We start from the raw sequence: 21780 nt of genomic DNA, 5'->3' as shown, positions 1-21780 counted from the left end.
AGGTCCACATGCTGACCCACCTTCTTCTAGGTCGGTCTTGGCACTCAAGCCCTGGACGTCGTCCTCTTCCAACTCCTCTTCTTCCGTCCGTCCATCCACCTCCAGTTCGTCTTTCGCATTGGGAGCGTCTTCATTCAGAGTCAGCTTGGGGGACTCCTCTCTGTCCAAATCCCCCTGGAGGTCGGCGGGAGCACCAGCCGGCGGGAGAGGAGGGGAAGGAGAGCGGGGAGGAGACGGGGGAAGATGAGGGGCGAGGGCCACGGGCAGGGCAAGGGGAGAGTGGGGAGGCCTCGGAGGCGGCGAGGGAGAGCCGGGAAGAGCCACGGAAGCCGCAGGCGGCACGCTTTCAGCCTCCGCTTCTTCACTCGCGGGTTCCAGGGCTGGCGGCACGGCTTCCTTCGCTTCGCCAAGTTCCAGGATGTTCTCGCTGAGCGTTACCCTTTCGGGAACTCCGTTTAGTTCGTTACTTAGATTAGCACTAGGAGTCTGGTGCAGGTCGTTGGGCACGACTATCCTAGAGGGCTCCCGACATCTCTCTGGGTCGGCCTCCTCTGCCAGGGGGCAGCTGGGCAATTCCAGGCAGGGCCCAGCCCTAGCAAGCGGAGGAGGAGCCTCCTGAGGCGGGGAAGCCAGTTCGCACCCATCCTGCAAGCCCGATGCAAGTGGCGACCTGCTGGGGGGCACGACTGCAAGGGAGGGGGCTCCAGCGGGACCAGGAGGCTCCAAGGAGGTCTCTGGGCAGGGGGGGGTCTCCGCAGTCAGGCCTGCTGGTTCTTTCCTCTCTCCACTCGGCTCTGGTCTGAGGGCAGGGGAAGGAGATTTTAATACTGGATCTGTTTTAGGCTTCTCTTCTGGGGAAAAGGAGAAAGGCAGAATTACAAAAGCCGAGTCCCGTCAGACCGAATGGACGTTGCCTCCCCCCTCCCCCCTCCAAGGCCCACCAGCTGCAAGCCCTCATTGGTATATCTCTTTGCCAACCCACATGTCAGGCCTGCAGCCGTCTTTCTTTTGGATCTTTGGCCTGCCACACTTTCTATTATTCTACTATGCATTTTCTATTGTAGGAAAAAGGGAGGAGGGATTGTATGGAGTTAGTTGATGTGTAGCCATAACAAAATTCTTTCTAGAAAGCCAAGGTCATCCTTTGTCTCTGCAACTCTACACCTGACCGGAAAAGGATGGGTGGAACTGCCAGCGTGGCAGTAGGAGATTGGACCATGTGATGGACTGGTGGGTGTGGGGGCAAGATCTTGAACTTTCAACTGGGTGGGGAAAACCGGGAAGCTTTCAGACTCGGGTTTTCCCAGATGTGCCAACATGGTTCTCTTAATAAATTGGAACTTTGAGGAAGCCTTTGCCTCGGACTCTGATTTAATTTTGGATGATATTTGGAACCCTGACGTTACGATGGGAGAACCCGCAGAAGTGCCCCCCTCCCCGATTCATTTCGACCTCAGAATGACGGGACAGGCAGGCAAACCTGCAGGCCACGCCCCTGAAGGGACAGACCATGAACCAAAAGCCAGCCATCTTTTGGCTGCCAAGTGTTAACGGCAGGAGTGGCCTTGTCGAGAGCTGCGTGGCTTGGGGGGGGCAGAGGCAAAGCTCTGCAGGAGGAAGAGTTTGCTGCTCTGGAGCCAAGGCTGTTCTGAAGGAGCCCTCCAAGTGGGGCGGGATTGAGGATCGCCCCAAGGACAAGGAGGGGGCCTGGCTAAGCTCTCATTTCCCTTTAGACTTAAAGGTAAAAGTTCCCCTTGCACATATGTGGTAGTCGTTCCCGACTCTAGGGGGCGGTACCCATCTCCGTTTCAAAGCCGAAGAGCCAGCGCTGTCCGAAGACGTCTCCGTGATCATGGAGCCGGCATGACTCAACACCAAAGGCGCACGGAACGCTGTTAACTTCCCACCAAAGGTGGTCCCTATTTTTCTACTTGCATTTTTTTAATGTGCTTTTGTACTATTAGGTTGGCAGAAGCCGGGACAAGTAACGGGAGCTCACTCCGTTACACGGCGCTAGGAATTCAAACAGCCGAACTGCCGGCCTTCTGATCGACAAGCTCAGCATCTTAGTCACTGAGCCACCGCGTCCCTCTTAGACTGGAGTCAACCCAACAAGCCAATTGTTCTGAACCAGGATATTGCCACCCACATTTGAAAGACAAAAGTGGAAGAGAAGCGCTACGCGAGGGAAGGTTGATCCAACAGTGGGAAGATGTGTGAGGAGGTGGGGGGGGAGGGTCAGGGCAGCCAAACAATGTGATGAGGAAACAGTCCTGGTGGGGTGGGGATAGCAGCACGCAGCATGTGTGTCTATGTGATTTGATTTTCTTACTGCATTTAAAAATAAGTAAACCACCCGTCCCCTTACCAGGAGGAAACAGGGCATGTGCGGTGAGTACAGTAATAACGACAAGACAGAAACGAATATAAAATTCAAACCACGAATCCAAGAGGACTGAGTCTTAGATTGCCTCTATACAAAAATCCCATCCTTATCCGCACTCCCCCCCAGATGGCCAAAGTGGGGTCGGGACCCTCCCGCAGAGCCCAGGAAGACTGGCAGCTCTCCTTTCCTCACCTGAGAGTGCCAGGCTGCCAGTCCCTAAGAGCAAAACAGGCCTGGGAACAGCTTAGCAGGACTGGGTCAGGCTGCGGCAAGACAGGGAAATGTTTGTGTGTGTGGATGTGTGTGTGTGTGCCTCAAACCACCTCTCCCAAGAGTGGGAGGGGGTGGGTGGGTCAAGCAGCTTCTCCTACAGGTTTGGGTGCTGAAAAGAGGCCATGACAGAACAGTGGGAATAAGGCTGGGTTACGGTCATGAGATTTCGGCTTCCTTGCGTCCTTTCGAGTCTTTGCAGATGGGGTTCGAGACTACCAATCCCTTCCTGTCCTCTAGTACGCAGAATTGGGGGAGGGGGGTGTTCTCAACCTTTTCTCTACCCCTAAAGATCCTCGGGGGTGGGGGGAGGTGGGGGGACAAGACCCACCTCTCTCTCACTCCAACCAGGACGAGCTGTCCATCCATCCACCCACCTTGCTTGAGGCCGCCTGTCGTTGCGATGGGGCTGCTGGCAGGAAGGGGAGAGCTCTCCACGCTCCCGCAGGCCACAGGGTTGTGCTCAGGGACCTGGCTGGGCAGCTGCGGCGGCTGCTGCTGCTGAGATTTGAGGTACAAAAAAAAAAGAGCGATCATGAGCGTGCGAACGTTAAAAACTGGCAAAGTGGGAACGCAGGCATGCAGGCGGGAAGAAGAAGGAGAGAAAAAACAAAGAAAATTAGGAAAAAGAAAAGCAAACCGTAATATACATTGGAGGGGGGAGGGAGGGAGAAGAGGAAAGCAGCAGGAGAAAGGTGGGAAGAGAAAGAACGTTACTACCGGCGGCTGCACTGACGATGACAGCAGAGCACAGGTTTCCGCATGTCTCGAACTCCCACCCCCACCCTGGCAATGGGCCAAGGATCCTGGGTCAGGGGAAAACAACACCCTCCCCGCTGCCATCCTTCTAAGCTCCCAGAATTCAACTGACAGGCCAAGTCTTTGAAATGGCCTAGCCCATGGGTCAGCGACCTGTGTGGCTCTGGAGCCGCATGTGGCTCTTTCATCCCTCTGCTGCAGCTCCCTGATGCCGGTTGGCTCCACAATCGATAGGGCAGCGATGGCGAACCTTTTTTGGCTCGTGTGCCATAAGGGGGGGAAGCGCAGGGGGATCATGCGCGGGCGTGCCGCACCCATAATGCAATGTGCGACCCTCTCCAGCGCGCATGCATGCATGACAGGCGCCCCCCCACCCATTTTTTGCATGCTTTTTTCGCCCTCCCCAGGCTCCAGAGGCTTTATAGGAGCCTGGGGAGGGTGAAAACAGCCTACCCCGGCCCCCGGAGGCTCTCCGGGGGCTTCAGGAGCTTCCCTGAAGCCTCCAGAGGGCAAAAAACGACCCTACGAGCAAATCCGAAGTCACTCCAGGTTGCTTGTAGGGCCTATTTTAGCCCTCGGGAGTGTTCAGGGACCTTCAGGAGGCTTCCGTGAAGGCTCCGGAGGACTAAAAACGGCCCGTGAAAGCTCCGGAGGACTAAAAAAAGGGCCCTCCGGAGGACTAAAAACGGCCCAAAAACGGCCTGTCACTTCCGATTTGCTCATAGGGTCGTTATTTGCCTTCCGGAAGGGGACGGGGGAGGCTGTTTTCGCCCTCCCCAGGCTCCTATAAAGCCTCTGGAGCCTGGGGAGGGCGAAAAATGGCTTTAAAAAAGGCCGAACTCAGCTTGCCAGCGTGCACATGCACACTAGCCAGCTGACAGGGCAACGCCTCGTGGGCTTTCAGTTAGGACAGGTAGAGGAAAAAGGAGGCCGCGCTAGGAGGAGACTCTATGGTGGGCGAACCGGACTTCCGGTTGGCTCCAGAATTGAAGGGGGGGGCTTCTGTTTAGGACCTTTGAGTGTTTGAGGTTGCCGATCTCTGGCCTAGCCAGAAAGAGGGCTCCATCCTTCCCACAGCCCTCCTTCTTCAGAGAAGGACATCTCAAGGAGGCTGATCTCCCCTGACGAGAAGCCCGTGGACTTTCCCTGCCCTTCATCAAAAGATGGGGGAAGTTTCCACCAGAGGTCCGGACTGACCCACTGGACAGGGTAGGAAAGGGAGAGAGGGAGCTGCCCGCCATGGATGCCGTGGCCACTGCAACAGCACTGACAGTTGATGAATGTATTCTATTTTATTTTTCTTTATGTACACTGAGAGCCTATGCACCAAAGACAAATTCCTTGTGTGTCCAATCACACTTGGCCAATAAAGAATTCTATTCTATTCTATTCTACTGTATATTCTATTCTATTCTCTTTATATTTTATGTTCTGTTCTACTCTATTCCCTAATTCTATTCTATATTCTATATTCTATATTCTGTTCTATTCTATTCCCTAACTCTATTCTATTCTACTCCCTAATTCTATTCTACTCCCTAATTCTATTCTATTCTCTATTCTATTTTGTTCTATTCCCTAATTCTATTCTATTCTACTCCCTAATTCTATTCTATATTCTGTTCTATTATATTCTATTCCCTAATTCTATTCTATACCCTAATTCTATTCCCTTATTTTATTCTATTCCCTAATTCTATTGTTCTATATTCCATTCTATTCTACTCCCTAATTCTATTCTATTCCCTAATTCTATTCTATTCTATGTTCTATTCTATTCTACTCTCTAATTCTATCCTATTCTCTATTCTCTTCCCTAATTTTATTCTATTCTATGTTCTATTCGATTCTACTCCCTAATTCTATTCTATTCTGTTCTATTCTATTCCCTAATTCTATTTTATTCCCTAATTCTATTCCCTAATTCTATTCTATTCCCTAATTCTATTCCCTAATTCTGTTCTCTAATTCTATTCTATTCCTTTATTCTATTCTATTCTATAGGCACAGCAGGAGCTACTGTATAGACATTCCAAACGCGGATCCCTCTGGAGAAAGGAGGGGAGGGAGGAGGGGCTGGTTACCTGGGGAGGCGTAGGGGTAGAGGTGGGCCGGACTGCAGGAGGCGTGGGGTTCCTGCTCCCTCCGCCAGACATAATTTCTTCCGTTATGTCTCTGCCCCCTTGATTCGGATCCCGGATGCGGATCTGTCACAGGAAAACAAAACAAAACAAAAAAAAAAAACACCAAGGAAGCCACTGAGTTCCCTCTACTCAGATCATTCCACTGGGAGGCCAAGCCAGACCAAGTTGGGCACTGTGGAAGATGCCCAGGCAGCAGAGATAGCACTAGCACTCAAATTTACATACTGCTTTACAGTGCTTTACACGCCTCTCTAAGTGGTTTACAGAGCCCCCAACAATCTGGGTCCTCATTTACCCACCTCGGAAGGACGGGAGGCTGAGTCAACCTTGAGCCTGGTGAAATTCGAACTGCCAAGCTTCTGGCAGCCGGAACCTGCAGTACTGCACTCTAACCACAGTGTAACCGTGACTCATAATCCTGAGATCACCCTCAGATGCCCACCTGGGGCCATCGAAGAGCTAAATGCCCTGTCGTTCCCTGTGCCATCAAAAAGTGTTTTCTGTTCTTCTGAACAATAGACTTATATACCACTTCACAGTGCTTTTACAGCCCTCTCTAAGCGGTTTGCAGAGTCAGCCTATCGCCCCCAACAATCTGGGTCCTCACTTTACCGACCTCGGAAGGACGGAAGGCGGAGCCAACCTCTGGCCTGATGAGGATCAAACTGCCGGAAATGCAGACAGCTGACCGGGCCCTGCTTGATGCCACCCCTTCAGGGGCGCTGCCTCCAGCAGCCGAGATCGGCCTCCTGGCCAGTCAACCGTTCCAATCATGGGAAGAAGCCCCCGTGGAGAGCGCTTACCGTCTTCTTCTCCCGCTTGGTGGGTGGGAGTGGCTGTTGTTGGGGGGTAGGCACTATGATGGGCGTCGACGGATACACCGGCTGACTCGGATAGAAAGGGGCTCCTGAAACGAGGGAAGAAAAGAAAAGAAAAATTTCTTCCCCTCGCACGTACGTGCTGGTCGTTCCTGACTCTAGGGGGCGGCGCTCATCTCCGTTTCAAAGCCCAAGAGCCACTGCTGTCCGAAGAAGTCTCCGTGGCCATGTGGCCGGCATGACTAAACGCCGAAGGCGCATGGAACGTTGTTGCCTTCCCACCAAAGGGGGTCCCTATTTTTCTACTTGCATTATTTACGTGCTTTCGAACTGCTAGGTGGGCAGAAGCTGGGACAAGTCACGGGAGCTCAGTTTGGCAAACCCCCATAAATGACATCCCTGGCTGGCCACGCCCACCCCTCCCAGGAGTCTCCACACGGCCCGTTCATCATGCCAGGAAGTGCAGGGCCCGCCTGGAGGCTCGGGGAGGGGGGGAAAACGGGCCTATCAAAGGTTCCGGAAGTCCAGAAATGGATCTGTTTCCAGCCTCCAGAGCCTGGGGAGGGCGAAAAATGCAGGAGGCCAACTAGGCCACGCCCACCCAGCAACGGGGCAGCGAACCCGTTGCTGCCGTTTTTGAAGCCCAACCCCTGATCTTACCATAGGCGTTGGGGAATTCTCCAGGCCCCGGTCCTGGATAAAAGGGGCCAGGCCCTGGGGGCTGAACAGGATACTGTTGTGGGGGCCCCACGTAAGGAGGACCGCTATGCCGATACTGCGGAAGGAAAGGCATCAGGCGTAAGGAGAGAAGAGGGAAAAAACAGCAGTGAGAAAGGAGAAAACGCCCGCCCCCCTCTCTCTCTAGGGAGGAAGCAAAGCAGGCCTCTGGCTGGAAAGCACCAGAGGGCAAGTTCTACCTTCCCATAACCGCCCCACCACCACCACCACCAGAAACAAGCCATGAAAACTCAGCCCCCTCCCTGGCAGGAGCAGAGAGGGCTTGCGGTGCCCACCAGGTGAAGACGCCTGCCGCGGCTTTTCCAAGGGTGGCGTTTCTTCCAGGCAAAGCTTAAAAACTGGCAAATACTACGGAAAGGGGGAGGGGGGGAAGGACAGCCCACAGCACAGTGCTCCCCACTTCACCTCACCTCACCCCAGCAGAAGCGGGCGGCAGCAACCTTACCTGCGGAATACAGTACTGGGGGCCCTGAGGCATCGGATAGGGTATCGGGAGGTGGTTGACCATCATGATGTGCTGATTGGCCTGATAGACAGCCGTAGGGGTTTGTGCGCCTGGGCGGAGAGAGGGGCTGCTGTTCTGGATCGTAGCTCGAGGGGGCTGGATTTGAGGCCTCTGGAAAAACTGGGGGGAGGGAGGGGGAGGGAGGGAAGCAAGGAACCTGGTGGGTTAGTGGATCACCGGCACCAGAAAGACCCTCCGCGCTCTCAACTGAAAGCTAGGCGGGCCCACGTTTCTGGAAAGTCCTGCTCCCAAAGCCGAACGGAGGCTGCAAACAAGGCCCACAAGATCCCCGCACGGCCATCCGGAGACGGGCGGCAGGTGGGACCTTCTCCGAGGTTACCTTGAGGAAGTGCTGGTCCTCCTCGTGTAAAGATTAAAAAAAAAAAAAGTAGTAACCTAGCTTTAAATTGTGCCTCATTCTCGTCCCCCAAGACTATCGGCGGGAGGGCCAAGAGCTCTGGTTAAAGATGGCAAGGTGGTGTCATTTTTAACGTGTAGACCAGGGGTCGGCAACCTGGAGCCGCATATGGCTCTTTCATCCCTCTGCTGCAGCTCCCCGTTGCCTGTCGGTTTCACAATTGATAGGGCTTTCGGTTAGGACAGGTAGAGGAAAAAGGGACACTGCGCTAGGAGGAGATGGGGAGCGTCTGTTTAAGACCTTTGTGGTTCTTTGGAGTGTTTAAGGTTGCCGACCTCTGGTGTAGACTCTCTCGTGTGCAAAGGTGCAAGCATTAAAACATCCGACTGTTAATGGGGAGAGGGGGGGAGAGCAAAGAGACAGTTGGGCCATGCAGAGCCAGTAGTGAAAATTACCTGGATAGGTCTGAATCCTCCCTTCAACAACGAGAAGCAGCAGGAAATAAAAAGAAAGCCGGTGGAACAGCGGAAAGGTCAACCCTGGGAGGAGAGGGAGGGGGCCAGCATGCAACAGAGGAGGACCCTGGCCCGCTCGGCCTGGCCAGCTAACCTCCGAGACACCCACGACCCCAGCCTGGACGGAGCTGCCTGCGCGCCAGGCGCCAACATTATCTGTCCCAAGAGGAGCCAGGCAGATGGGAATAGTCTGTGGCTGCTTGAGTCACCTCTCCTTCCTTCCTGGGTTTTCTCTTCTATTGCAGGGTGGAAGCCCAAGCTATTTGAGGACATCCAATCCAACTTAGGGGTTGCTGGCAGGGAGAATGGATTTCCTTTCCCAGACCTGAGCTGCCTCGGGAGACCCCGGAGCGCAAAGCAGAATGGAGAGCTACTAGGTGCCCCAAACGTCGGATTGGCTTCCGGGTGGGTGGGGGCCGAGACCCCTCCGTACGGGGCACTTTCAGCCCAGACAAGACACCAGCCTGGGACCCGGGGAAGGGCCTCAGGGCACCAGTTCCCACTTCAGTTCACTCGGAGAAGCAGCGGTGTTCGTTCCCAGAGGGTGGATAGGACAGGAGCAGATGTGGTATTCTAACGGTTCGGAACGGTTCGCCAGAGGCGGTTGTGGAAATCTGGTTCTATTTCGTCCTATTCAGAGGATGAATTTTTGAGCAAAGCGCACAAGCGCAGGCACACATTTGCAAACCGGTAGGGAAGGTTTGAAAACTACCCCTGGACAGGAGCCATAAAACCAGCGTTCCTTGGGACTCACTCTCCACCACCCCTCTCCAGCGTCCAAGTTCTCGCACTGCCGTTCAGGACTAATTGAGACCCAGCTGAGAAAATGACACTAGGGCCCAGCATTCATCCCCGCGTAGCCAGTCTCAATAGAGCAGGAGCGACTTTTAACCCCGGCACAGTCGAGCAGTCTTCTCCTTTAGCTGCCTTTCCTTGGGGCGCTGCCCTGCCCAAGCCAGGAGACAGCTGGGGCACCTGCTTGCACCTAGAAAGCTCTGTTCCGCTCCATGGAAACATAGAAGCAGAAAAGATGCCGTATTTTTCGGAGTATAAGATGCACCAAGATTTTGAAGAGGCAAATTAAAAAGAGAGTTTTTGCACTCTGCAAAACGGTCCCGTTTTTTGTCAAAAAAAGGGCATGCATAGCCTTTAGGAGGCTTATTGAGTGCTTCTGGGGGAGCAAAAACTAGCAAAAAACACCCCGTTTTTCACTCATTTTTGCTCTCCCTAGCCCCAGGAGCATTCTGGAAGCCTCCTAAAGGCTATGCGCAGCCATTTTTGTAAAGGGGTTGGGGGATTCGGGAGGCAAAAAAATGCTGCATTCGGTGTATAAGATGCACCCAGATTTTCACCCTCTTTTTTGAGGGAAAAAGGTGCACCTTATACTTTGAAAAATAGGGTATATGTTTCTGTCTGTTTCTCCTTCCCTCACCCAGCACTCATCTGTTGGCCCGTCTAATGAAGGTGTGAACCTGTAAAGCGTTTCCATGTCTGTTATCAAGTAATAACAAATGACTGGATTTCTTTGGAAACTTGGCTCGAGGCTCGTAAGTTAATTAGGGCATCTTTCGGAAACCTGACAACATGTAGTCCTCGACTTACAGCAGTGACCGTTCGAAGTTATAACATCAATGGGGAAAAAAATGGCTGACAATTAGGGGTTTTTTCCACGCTTTCACAACCGTTGCAACATCCCTCTGCGGTCACGTGATTAAAATTCAGATAGTTGGCAGTATGACCGATTTATGACGGTCGCAGCACCCCGGGGTCGTGCGATCCCCTTTGGCGGCCTTCGGACACAAGCAAAGTCAATGGGGAAGCCAGATTCGCTTAACGACCGTGGCAAGGAAGGTTGCAAAATGGGGCAAAATTCACGGAACAATGGCTTCGCTTAGCAAAAGGAGTTTTTGGGCTTGGTTGTGGTCATAAGTCGAGGACTACCTGCATGCGAGGAAAGAACAAGAGAGGAGGACAATGACCCTTCCTCTCCCCAACACGACAAGGCCAGGACTGCATCTCAAACTGCAGGATGCGTCCACTTAGCTGCTGACCAATACGGGGGCTGACCGATCGGAACGGCTGGAACTCAAGCAAACGGGGAGCTACGAGGGACCCCCAGATCTGGCAGAGGTCTTTGTTCAACTCCTCTCAACCTGTGGGGAAGCAGCCTTCCTAGGAAACATCGATTTTAGGCTCCCCCCGCTTTTGTCATCCGCAATGGTTCGTTCTTTCCCCCAACCCATGGTTGTTTCTGAACAGCTTCGTGTTGCGCTAGTTGCCTGCAAGGGATTTGCAGGAGAAGGTGCAAATCAGCTCAAACGTCACGGTAGACACCACCAAAGGCAAAGCCAGGGGCACAGAAAGGCAGTGAGCAAAAGGCTCTGGGAGGATTCACAAGACCGTGCGTATGTAAGTGTGTTCCCCCACAAACATTCAGCCAACATTGATCAAACCGAACCAGAGTCTATGTGCATTTTTTTGCGGTGGGGGTGTCAAATGCCAACATGATTGCACAAGTGATGCGACGTCTATGTTCGCGTCCAAGGTCGGCAGCAGCCATTGGTCTGATGACCTCACTGCCCAAAAGCCACTGCTTTTGGCCTTACGGGGACCGATTGAGGCCCGGAGATCCTGACCACAGCACTGGGCATCGATTATAGCCAGCATATTAATTGGCACTTGGCAGGTCTCTGAACTTCAGCTTGTGATACACTTTCTGCTAACATCCAGTTCTGGGACCAGACTGCCTTTAATGTGTTTTTATTTCATTGTGGTCCATGAAGATCACATGTAATCCATCAAGCGCCCGTCAAGGAGACCTCAGGGGGTCAAGAGGCAGCCTTCCCTATGGATCCGGATCTCTGACTCTCCACCCATCCCCAGGGAGGGGCAGCTCAGCCGAGATAGCCTCAACGTGCAATGGCCCAAGTGGTCCTTTCCTAGTCTTCAATGACATAGAAGTGGGGCCACAGAGAGGAGGGGAGAATGGAGAAGCCCCTCTGGACATTCTCTCTCTCTTCCAGACCACTTAAGGAATCCAGCCAAGCGGCAATCCTGGGGGGCACCAATGGAACCCCAATATTAGGTGTCAAGTAGAAAGAGGTGACCCGAGTTGAACCGTGCCGGATCTTACAATCCTCACCAGTTCTCCCCACTCCATAGACTAGGAACCCCGCCATCCTCTCAAGGAAAAGGTTCCCCTCGCACATATGTGCTAGTCGTTCCCGACTCTAGGGGGCGATGCTGAACTCCGTTTCAAAGCCGAAGAGTCAGTGCTGTCCGAAGACGTCTCCGTGGTCATGTGGCCGACATGACTAAATCGCCCAAGGCGCACGGAACACTGTTGCCTTCCCACCAAAGGTGGTCCCTATATTTCTACTTGCATTTTTTACGTGCTTTCGAACTGCTAGGTTGGCAGAAGCTGGGACAAGTCACGGGAGCTCCGTTTGGCAAACCCCCAAATGTCACCCCGTCTGGCCACGCCCACCCCTCCCCTCCCAAGAGTCTCCACGCGGCCCGCTCATCATGGAGGCTCAGGGAGAGGAGGGAAAATGGGCCAATTGGAGGTTTCAAAAGTCCGGAAACGACCCTGTTTCCTTTCCACCAAAGGTGGTTCCTATTTTTCTACTTGCGTTTTTTACGTGCTATCGAACTGCTAGGCAGAACCTAGCAGTTTAAAGGGTCTAGTAAGCACCAAAGAGCGCCGAGACCACCTTCTTCAGGACACCTGGAAGAGGGCCGTTAGGGGGCAGGAAAGCAAGAAATTAATAGCTGTTAGAAAGGGGAGGCGGCCCAGAGCCTGAGGTTAAGGTGTTTCCCAAAGAGCATTTATTGAGAATTAGGAGGAGGAGGGCCAGCCAGCCAGAACGCCCTCCCTCCCCACCATTCCCCCATCCCCCAACCAGTCTGCAGCAGAGGGAGAAAGTGAAGGCGTGTAGGGGAGTCAAGGAGGGTACCGTACCTGGTGGTGGGCAGGTCGTGGCCCAGCTGCAAACTGAGGAGAAGCGGGAGAAATAAAAACACAAAAAAAAGGGAAGGCACAGAGAGTCAGAAACACACCACAAAAGCCCAAAATGTCACACTCTATGCAAATGAAACTCATGGGGGGTGGGGGGTGGGAGGGGGCTGCATAGATGAGAGATGAGGAAATAAAGAGCACTACAACAGAAGCACAGCTGCAGCACACGGAGGGAGGGGCACGGTTGACCCCCCCCCCCACAACAGCTCCATGGCATAGGACCTAGATATCTGCAGGATCGCATCCTACCACACACGTCCCTGCGACCTATTCGCTCACACAGGGACTCCTCCTGGTGCCGTCCGCTAGGCAGTGTCAGCGGGCGACACCTAGGAGTAGGTCCTTCTCTGTGATGGGCCCAACCCTCTGGAATGACCTCCCCCCCGACATTCGAACCACCACCGACCTCCGTTCCTTCCATCAAAAGTTAAAGACTCACCTATTTCAATCAGCTGGCCTGGCACTTTCTTAGTTTTACCTCCCGGGGATTTATTTTAATTGGGTCTGGGTTTTTAATTGGGGATGTTTTTAGGGTTTTAGAATATATTTATTTCTTGTACAGCCTATCTCCTCCATCCAAATGTATTTAATTGTTTTATGATTGTATTTTTATCTGCATTGACTGTACACCGCCCCGAGTCCCTTTTTGGGAGAGGGGGCGGTCTAGAAATCCAAGAAATAAATAAATAAAATAAATAAATAAATAAATAAACACGGGCGAACCTGTGGCCGGGACAGGGAATTGCTCCCTTACACCTGGGAAAGCCCACCCCACTAGTGCATGGGGGGCAATTGGGCTGAGTTCCCAAGGAAGAGAGTGGCGGGGACCCCCCACCCCACCCACCCCAGGCAGAGCGGCAGCAGCTGGGAGCTGAACGTGGAGGGACGGGAAGGAGAGAAGGGGGCAGAGGAGGCCTGCCCCGCCTGCTGTGAGCTTCAGTTTTTAACACCCCGGCTGTCTATCCAAATTGCCAGCCGTCCTCATGAGCCACAGGAGGCGTCCTCTCCAGCACCATCCCGCGGCACAACCGCTGGCTGTGAAAAGCCACCAGGAAGAGCCTTCTCCCTCCTGCCCCCCCCCATTTTTTTTTGCCCTAGATCTTTCTGACTGCCTCCTTTTTTTTTCATTGTTCTGCCCGTTGCAGGCTAGGGAATACTCGAAATAGCTGCAAGTCGGGACGATCTCGGGAGAAAAAGACGATCTCTCCTCCTGTTCTCTCTCTCTTTGACTTGTGCGAACAAAAACGCAATGGTCATTTACTGTCTTTTTCGGAGGATAAGATGCGCCAAGGTTTTGAAGAGGCAAATTTTTTTTTTAAAAAAAGTTTTTGCATTCTGCAGACCTCCCCAAAACGGCCGCATTTTTTGTCGACACACTTGCGTGCATAGCCTTTAGGAGGCTTATAGAGTGCTCCTGGAGGCTAGGGGAACAAAATTGAGCAAAAAACGGTCGCTTTTCCGCTCATTTCTGCCCTCCCCAGCCCCCAAGAGGTCTCTGAGAGCCTCCTACAGGCTCTGCATGTCCATTTTGGTGAAGGGGATGGGGTTTTGGGAGGCAAAAAATGCTGTATTGAGTGTATAAGACGCACCCAGATTTTCAGCCTCTTTTTTGGGGGGAAAAGGTGCATCTTATACTCTGAAAAGGTGCGTCTTATACTCTGAAAAAATACGGTATCTGGCCAAATCCTATCCGTGAGACTGAAGAGTCCTCGCAGGGACAGGACAGCGAGTGCCAATGGACAACAAGGGCACAAAGCCCCTTCCCGTCCACTGTCTCTTCCTGGAGGGGGCGGTCTGAAGCCCCCAGAATTGGAGGAGACGATGGCCAGCCTTCCCCAGCTCCTCCCTCCGGAAAACAGCCCTCAATCCCCGCTTTCTTCTCCAGACATGCACAAAACAAGCCACACAGGAAGGGCCTCCATTGCTCCTCCAGCCAAATGCAGGGCAGAAACGCCTCCCCCCCCCCCAGCCGCCTTTGCAAAGCCTTCTGGGAAACCTGCTAAGATGCTAAGCTATGCAAAGAGAACTCGGGAGAACAACTTTAGGTAAAGAAACAATCCTAGCCTATTCTCCTGCTGGCTGCCCTCAGCTAACTGGCCACATCGTCCTCCGGAGCTGTAAGCAACAGAACAAACTGTAGTCACGGGGGGCTCAGAGAGATTTCAAGGGTTCGTTTCCTGGGGGGAGCGTGGAAGGGGGGGGGAAAGAAGCCGATAGGGCTCCCAGTGTCACCGACTGGAGGCTAGAGTGTGGTTGGGAAGGGGGCTCCAATGCTTAAGGCAGTGCTGGCGAACCTTTTTGGCACAGAGTGCCCAAAACGGAACACGCATGCATGCACGTGTGCATCCATGTGCATATGCCAGAGCATCAGAAACCCAAAGATCAGCTGGCCGGCATGTGCACGGGGGCATTTTGGGCTGTTTCCCGGGCATTTTTGGCCTGAAAAAGGCCCGTAAACAGCCCAAAAAATGGCCTGTAAACGGCACGAAAAACATTTTCTGGTGCCCACGAAGACTAGCTGGCTGGCACGCATGTGCACACCGGAAACCAGAAGAGCAGCTCTGTGTGTCAGCTGTGGCACGCGTGCCATAGATTCGCCATCGGGGGCTTAGGGAAAGCCCCACAATTGGCAACTGCCCTTCCCTGCCCCAGCAGAGTGGTTTGGCAACTCCGGTGAACTTGCCGTAAAATAGCAATAGCCCTTAGACTTATATACCGCTTCACGGTGCTTAAAAAGCCCTCTCTAAGCGGTTTACAGAGTCAGCCTCTTGCCCCCCATCAATCTGGGTCCTCATATGACCCACCTCGGAAGGACGGAAGGCTGAGTCGACTCTTGAGCCTGGTGAGATTTGAACTGCCAAATTGCAGGCAGCTGACAGGCAGCAGCAGAGCTGCACTCTAACCACTGCGCCACCGCGGCTCATACAAACTGGCAGGCCAGGCCTCCCTTTTGCCTCATGGGAGCTGGCACGCATGGCGAGATGAGGGTTTGGATGGGCCGGGGACCACCGTGGCAAAGCCAGCTGATGTAGTCAGGAGGCGTCCCAGCTGCCCATGGCCTTGAAGGCCAGAAGAAATGGGCTGCTTCCCTTTGTTAACCCACCAGGGAAATGGACACATGGCGACTTGTTGTGACACACGCACACCCCGGCCCACCCTTCAGCACCACCCGGGGGCAGGGTGGGATTGGGGTGGGTGAGAAAACAATGCAACCAAACCCAGAACAGAATGCAAGAGGGATTGGAGAGCAGCCAAAATTGCATTTGTTTTGGACTTGCGCGGGGAAGGGGGAGAATGAAATGTTACGTGAGTAGTTTTTAGTCATGGGGTGGCGATGAGAGGCAACAGATGGCGAGAAAAATTGCACACAGGGTAGTATTTTAGGTGTCGGGGTGGGGTGGGGTGGGGTAAGAAATTGTTCACGACCACAGAAAAATGGCTGACAACTTTTAAGAGACAGCTTCTACCCCGTCATCTTCTCCGGGATCTGCGCTTGAGGGGCTGCCGATCCTTGACTCCATGGCCAATTTGCCTGAATCACTGCAATCCAAAGCCTAGCTCGAGCCAGGGTTAGGCAAAACAACAACGCCGTGAGCCTTTTGGGCTTGCCTTTGGGGCAGCTCAGGGGTGAAATTCAGAGAACCGGTAGCGGAAATTTTGAGTAGTTTGGAGAACAGGGAAATACCTCTAGCTGGCCCCGAGTGGGGAAGGAATGGGGATTTTGCAGCATCCTTCCCCTGTAGTGGGAAGGGAATGGGGATTTTGCAGTATCCTTTCCCTGGAGTGCGAAGGGAATGGGGATTTTGCAGTATCCTTCCCCTGTAGTGGGAAGGGAAGGGGGATTTTGCAGTATCCTTTCCCTGGAGTGCGAAGGGAATGGGGATTTTGCAGTATCCTTCCCCTGTAGTGGGAAGGGAATGGGGATTTTGCAGTATCCTTCCCCCAGGAGTGGGGCGGGAATGGGGATTTTGCAGTATCCTTTCCCTGTAGTGGGAAGGGAATGGGGATTTTGCAGTATCCTTCCCCCAGGAGTGGGGAGGAAAGGGGGATTTTGCAGTATCCTTCCCCTGTAGTGGGAAGGGAATGGGGATTTTGCAGTATCCTTTCCCTGGAGTGGGGAGGAAAGGGGGATTTTGCAGTATCCTTCCCCTGTAGTGGGAAGGGAATGGGGATTTTGCAGTATCCTTCCCCTGTAGTGGGAAGGGAATGGGGATTTTGCAGTATCCTTCCCCCAGGAGTGGGGCGGGAATGGGGATTTTGCAGTATCCTTTCCCTGTAGTGGGAAGGGAATGGGGATTTTGCAGTATCCTTCCCCCAGGAGTGGGGAGGAAAGGGGGATTTTGCAGTATCCTTTCCCTGTAGTGAGAAGGGAATGGGGATTTTGCAGTATCCTTTCCCTGGAGTGGGGAGGAAAGGGGGATTTTGCAGTATCCTTCCCCTGTAGTGGGAAGGGAATGGGGATTTTGCAGTATCCTTTCCCTGGAGTGGGGAGGGAATGGGGATTTTGCAGTATCCTTTCCCTGGAGTGGGGAGGAAAGGGGGATTTTGCAGTATCCTTTCCTTGGAGTGCGAAGGGAATGGGGATTTTGCAGTATCCTTTCCCTGGAGTGGGGAGGAAAGGGGGATTTTGCAGTATCCTTTCCCTGGAGTGGGGAGGGAATGGGGATTTTGCAGTATCGCTTCCCTGGAGTGGGGAGGGAATGGGGATTTTGCAGTATCCTTTCCCTGGAGTGGGGAGGAAAGGGGGATTTTGCAGTATCCTTCCCCTGTAGTGGGAAGGGAATGGGGATTTTGCAGTATCCTTTCCCCAGGAGTGGGGCAGGAATGGGGATTTTGCAGTATCCTTTCCCTGGAGTGGGATGAATGGAGATTTTGCAGTATCCTTCCCCAGGAGTTGGGAGGGAATAGAGATTTTACAGCATCCTTCCCCCTGGAGTGCGGAGGGAATGGGGATTTCGCAGTAACCTTCCTCTGTCACACCCTCCGTCACACCCACAGAACTGGTAGTAAAAAAAAATAATAATTTCCCCACTGGGGCATCTGGTTTTGAGTTGGCAGCTCTGCCTCCAGATCTCCCTGCCTTGAGATCAACAGGCCTGTGACTGCCAGGTGTCAGGAGAGCCAACCTGAGCGGATGTTAAAAACGTGCCCCACACTCACCCGGAAAGGAAGACCGGGGCTTTTCTGTAGATCAGTCAACAATGGGAGAGGAAATTAAAAAAAAGGAAAAACCAAAAAAGGGGTGGGGGTGGGTGGGGCGACAGAATGGAAGCGGTGCCCTTGGGCACGACTGACTGTCTGCACGAAGGAGTACAGTTTGTCATATTGCTTACAAGGTAGTATTTTATCCAGCCTCTTCCCGCCAAGGACCTGTAAACCGGACTCTGTTCCAAAACCTTCCTCCGCTTCCAGGGGCCAAGGCAAGGGATGGGCACTGCTCTGCCGAGCTGTCAAGAAAACTAATTTAGAGAAGGGAGGCAGGTCACCCCTTTTCCTCTAGCCACCGATCCTTACTTTTGCTTCCTTCTAACCAAGTCCTTTTGAAACGGGCTCACCAGAGATCAAAACTGGAGTCAGCGTGGGGGGAGCGGGGCTGCCTTACGGAAAGCACTAGCTGGAGGGTCCCTCCCTACCTCGGAAAGCCAGAGCAGGCAGCTGGAAGCAAAGGGCGCAGATCTCCTCCAACTCCTCCGTCTCACAGCCCCACAGGTGCCAGGTGTGTGTGTGTGTGAGAGAGAGGCGAGCAAGGGCAGAGAATGGACAGTTTCCATCTCTATCGTGACAGCTAGCTTGTCTGTTTGGCCCAGACTTATGGTGCAAAATGGCACAGGGTCACCAGGATATGGGGCAGGGCGATGGCACCAAGCTCTTCTTGCCATGCCATTTGCAAAAACAAAAAAAACCAAAGGTGCTGAGCAAGAATTCATTGTGGGTGGGGGGAAGGAGGAGGAGGGGAGGGTATCGCATTTACACTGCAGCGTGACAACAAGGATCACAAAGAGACAGGGGCAGAAATGCACGGAGCCCGGAGAAGAGGAGCAGAGCTCCAAAGAGCTCAGTCTTGAGTCCTTTCCCCACTTCTCCTCTGCCAGCAGCAGCAGCCACGCCAGGAAGGGAGGCGGGAAGAGGCCGGTGCCTCCGTCAGACTGAAAGGCCATGCTGAGCCCAGAGGGGCTGTCTTCTTACCGGAGAGCGGGTCTGAGGCTGCGTGCTCATCGCCTGAGGGGCCTGGGGGTACACCAGCGTGGTGGGTGCGGTGTTCTGTCCCGCGGGGTACGGAGCCTGCCGCAGAAAAAAAGAAAGCAATGTTGGCAAAGGGATGGAGCCGGGATTTCCTCCCATCCCTCCCTGCGAGGACTCTTGACTGGCAACTATCCACCTCCCGGACTCCCCGGTTGCAGCAGGCTCTGGGCATAAAAGGAGGGAGATCATTCCATTGGAAAGCAGGAAAGGAAGGGTCCTGCAATCCCGGAATTCCAGACGAGCCCAAACCCCACCCTGGGCAGGCTGAGAATCCTGCTCTTCCGACAGAGTCTTCCAGGCAGACAGAGATCACTTGTTGGACCCTTATTCGCCTTATTGCCCCTGGGTTGGCTTTCGGGCCTTGCCTCCCCATCATCTCAAGCACACCCTGACAACACATTCGATGTTAAGAGGGGAGGAATCTTAGGTGGGCAAGAGGGAGTCCCCCACCACCACGAGCGCCTCAAACAGAGAGGAGAACCAGGAGTCAACTCTTTCGAGAGGCAGCGAGGTCAACGAGAGTGAGAACCGGTGATCATACAGGTGCCGAAATGATTTAATATTTGAGGAGACACATGAGGCTGGGATAGCAGTCTCTTCTCCTGGGCCATGCTGCACATGAAGCAATTAGCCATCAGACTTGAGGCCTCCTACCAGTGAAGGCTAACCTTTTACGTCATCGCGTGCCGACCTGCGTGCCGGAAATGGCACACAGAACCATCCCGCCTGGAATGCGCAGCCTCGCTGGCCTTTGCGCACGCGGGAGTGCCAAAACCCGGAAGAGCAGCGTCCCACCATGCATGCGCACGCTGGCACCCGAACTTCCAGTTTTCAGCGCATGTGCGTGCCCAACAAACGGCTGGCCGTCGTGCATGCGCACACCAGAAACCCAGAAGTTTGGGTGCCAGCGCTTGCATGCGTGGCACAACGCTGGTCTTCAAGATTTCAGCGTTGCCGCAGGCGTGACAGCCAGCAGGCCAGCGCGCATGTGGTCACAAGAACGTGGAAGAGGACCCAGCGAGGCTGCGCATCCCGCACGAGGTGGCTCTGCGTGCTGCTCCCAGCACGCGTTCCATAGGTTCATCAACATGGCCTCCTACTATTCTCCGTGACTACTCAATAAACCAAAATGCTCATCCGATTGGGCTTTTGCCTCGACTGTATCAACAAGCGGCAAAATATCGGAGGCAGGAGCCAATCTGGCTGAGCTGCCGTCTTCTCTCCCCGCTGAAAGCAGGAGCCAATTCAACTGTGCCCATCAGGGGTGGGCAGGAAATCCTCCGTTAAAACTAGGGTGGCCAACTAAAGGAGAGCCCTGTGCTACTCAAGGGAAGGCAGGAAGAAAACGTTCAGCGTCTCTTAAGCTGGCTAGTCTGCTCCGCTCGGGTTTTAAAAAGCAGGCGGCGGCAGCTAACCCTGGTTTGTTCATTCCCCAGAGCAGTAACCCAATTTGACCACGCTCATTTGCAAAGCACTCACCAAAACAGTGAGAGGACGGGAAGTCAGGGTCACAAAGAGGAACTCGTTCCTTCCACGGAAGGAACCCCCAAGTATGCTTCAGCTTCTCAGGAATTTTCTCACTACAAAGCCCTCCTCTGGCCCTCTCTTAAGTCTATCTGCTCAAGTCAGCCAAAGAGCCAAGAACTATTTTTACCGGCTTGTCAAACTAGTTGATACCCACTAGGCCTGCTGTGCAACAAGATCTCCACGCGCCTAACTAGGCTGGAAATAAACAAGAGACGTAATTCCGTTGCATCACTCTGTGTGTGTGTGTGTGTGTGTGTGTTTGTGTATTACAAAATGCTGAGTCACAGGCAGCTCTTTTGTTTCCAAATCTCAGCCACACCAGCGTAATGGAAATGCCCATACTCTACGGTGCCAGAGGTCTCTTGGCCCTGCCAAGCACCCTCCACCCTGCAAAAGCAATTAAGACCGATATACCGCTTTCACAGTGCTTTGATCGCCCTCTCTAAGCGGTTCACAGAGTCAGCCTATATTGCCCCCAACAATCTGGGTCCTCATTTCACCAACCTCGGAAGGACGGAAGGCTGAGTCAACTTGGAGCCAGTCAGGATCAAACTCCTGGCAGTGGGGCAGAGTTAGCTTGCGATACTGCATTCAAACCACTGAGCCACTGAGGCTCATCCTCCTCATGGCACCTGACTGACTCACAAGCAGAGCCACCGAATCACCCCTCTCAAACTCTAGGCCTGCCTCAGAAGTCGCACACCGGGCTGGGCTGGACAGGTCAACGCCGTCTGTTCACACCTCTTGGGATTTAATTCCGTTGTCCACAAACGCCGGGAGTTCCTGAACCACGCCTGACTACTTCCAGGAAGCCCGCCGTGATCCATACCACTGAAGTAGCTCGATTCAGAAAGGTTTCGCAGAGCTGCTGCCAAAACAGCTCGCTCAATGACCATCCATCACCTCTCTCTCTGGGAGAATGCCACGGCACTAAAGCTCCTGGAAGCCTCTCCTTTCTCCATCAAGAGTTCCCTTGGCTATTTATGGAACGGAAAACCTTTCTCCGTATCCTTCAGTGATAAAAAGCCAAACCAAAACTCAGCAGATGTGACTTTTCAGGTAATCCTGGGACGTGAGAATATTGCAGCAGATACCGGGGCGCGAACCTATGGCCCTCTGAACTTTTCCCAAGGCTTGGGAAGCACAGGAGGGCTCAGACTCCCCTAGAGGAGCCTCCCTCTTTCTCTCTTGGAGGAGACAGGAAAACTTATTCCTGTTCGACCACGTTATGAACGAAATCAAGTCGCTTTCTCCTCCCAAGGGGATTTCTAAATTACAGGCAAAAATATCTTGAGGAGGCTGACAAGCACAACAGCTGTATTGAAGGTAAAGGTTCTCCTCGCACATATGTGCTAGTCGTTCCCGACTCTAGGGGGCGCTGCTCATCTCCGTTTCAAAGCCGAAGAGCCAGCGCTGTCCGAAGACGTCTCCGTGGTCACATGGCAAGCATGACAGCACCCGAAGGGGCACGGAACGCTCTTCCCTTCCCACCAAAGGTG

General features: G+C 53.4%; 1 protein-coding gene across 19 annotated transcripts in view; it reads right to left on the bottom strand.

The window, feature by feature from the left end:
- The window catches only part of EIF4G3 (eukaryotic translation initiation factor 4 gamma 3), an 88942-nt gene that overhangs the window by 34543 nt on the left and 32619 nt on the right, over positions 1-21780 (bottom strand). For 10 of the 19 annotated variants that reach the window (XM_081954586.1, XM_081954590.1, XM_081954572.1 and 7 more), the window contains 9 exons: positions 18698-18793; positions 17845-17958; positions 12455-12487; positions 7561-7740; positions 7038-7152; positions 6363-6466; positions 5500-5622; positions 3034-3157; positions 21-851 (listed from right to left, as the gene is read on the bottom strand). In XM_081954586.1, coding sequence (XP_081810712.1) covers positions 21-851; positions 3034-3157; positions 5500-5622; positions 6363-6466; positions 7038-7152; positions 7561-7740; positions 12455-12487; positions 17845-17958; positions 18698-18793 — 1720 coding nt within the window. The remainder of the gene's footprint in view (positions 1-20; positions 852-3033; positions 3158-5499; positions 5623-6362; positions 6467-7037; positions 7153-7560; positions 7741-12454; positions 12488-17844; positions 17959-18697; positions 18794-21780) is intronic. The other 9 variants (XM_081954573.1, XM_081954582.1, XM_081954576.1 and 6 more) reach the window with 4 other exon arrangements.

This window comes from Natrix helvetica (genome assembly GCF_964273705.1).
Source record: "Natrix helvetica genome assembly, chromosome: 5".
In the NCBI taxonomy this organism is placed as follows: domain Eukaryota; kingdom Metazoa; phylum Chordata; class Lepidosauria; order Squamata; family Natricidae; genus Natrix; species Natrix helvetica.
The sequence above is the reverse complement of the archived record's forward strand: the minus strand, read 5'-3'. Positions and strand labels throughout refer to the sequence as shown.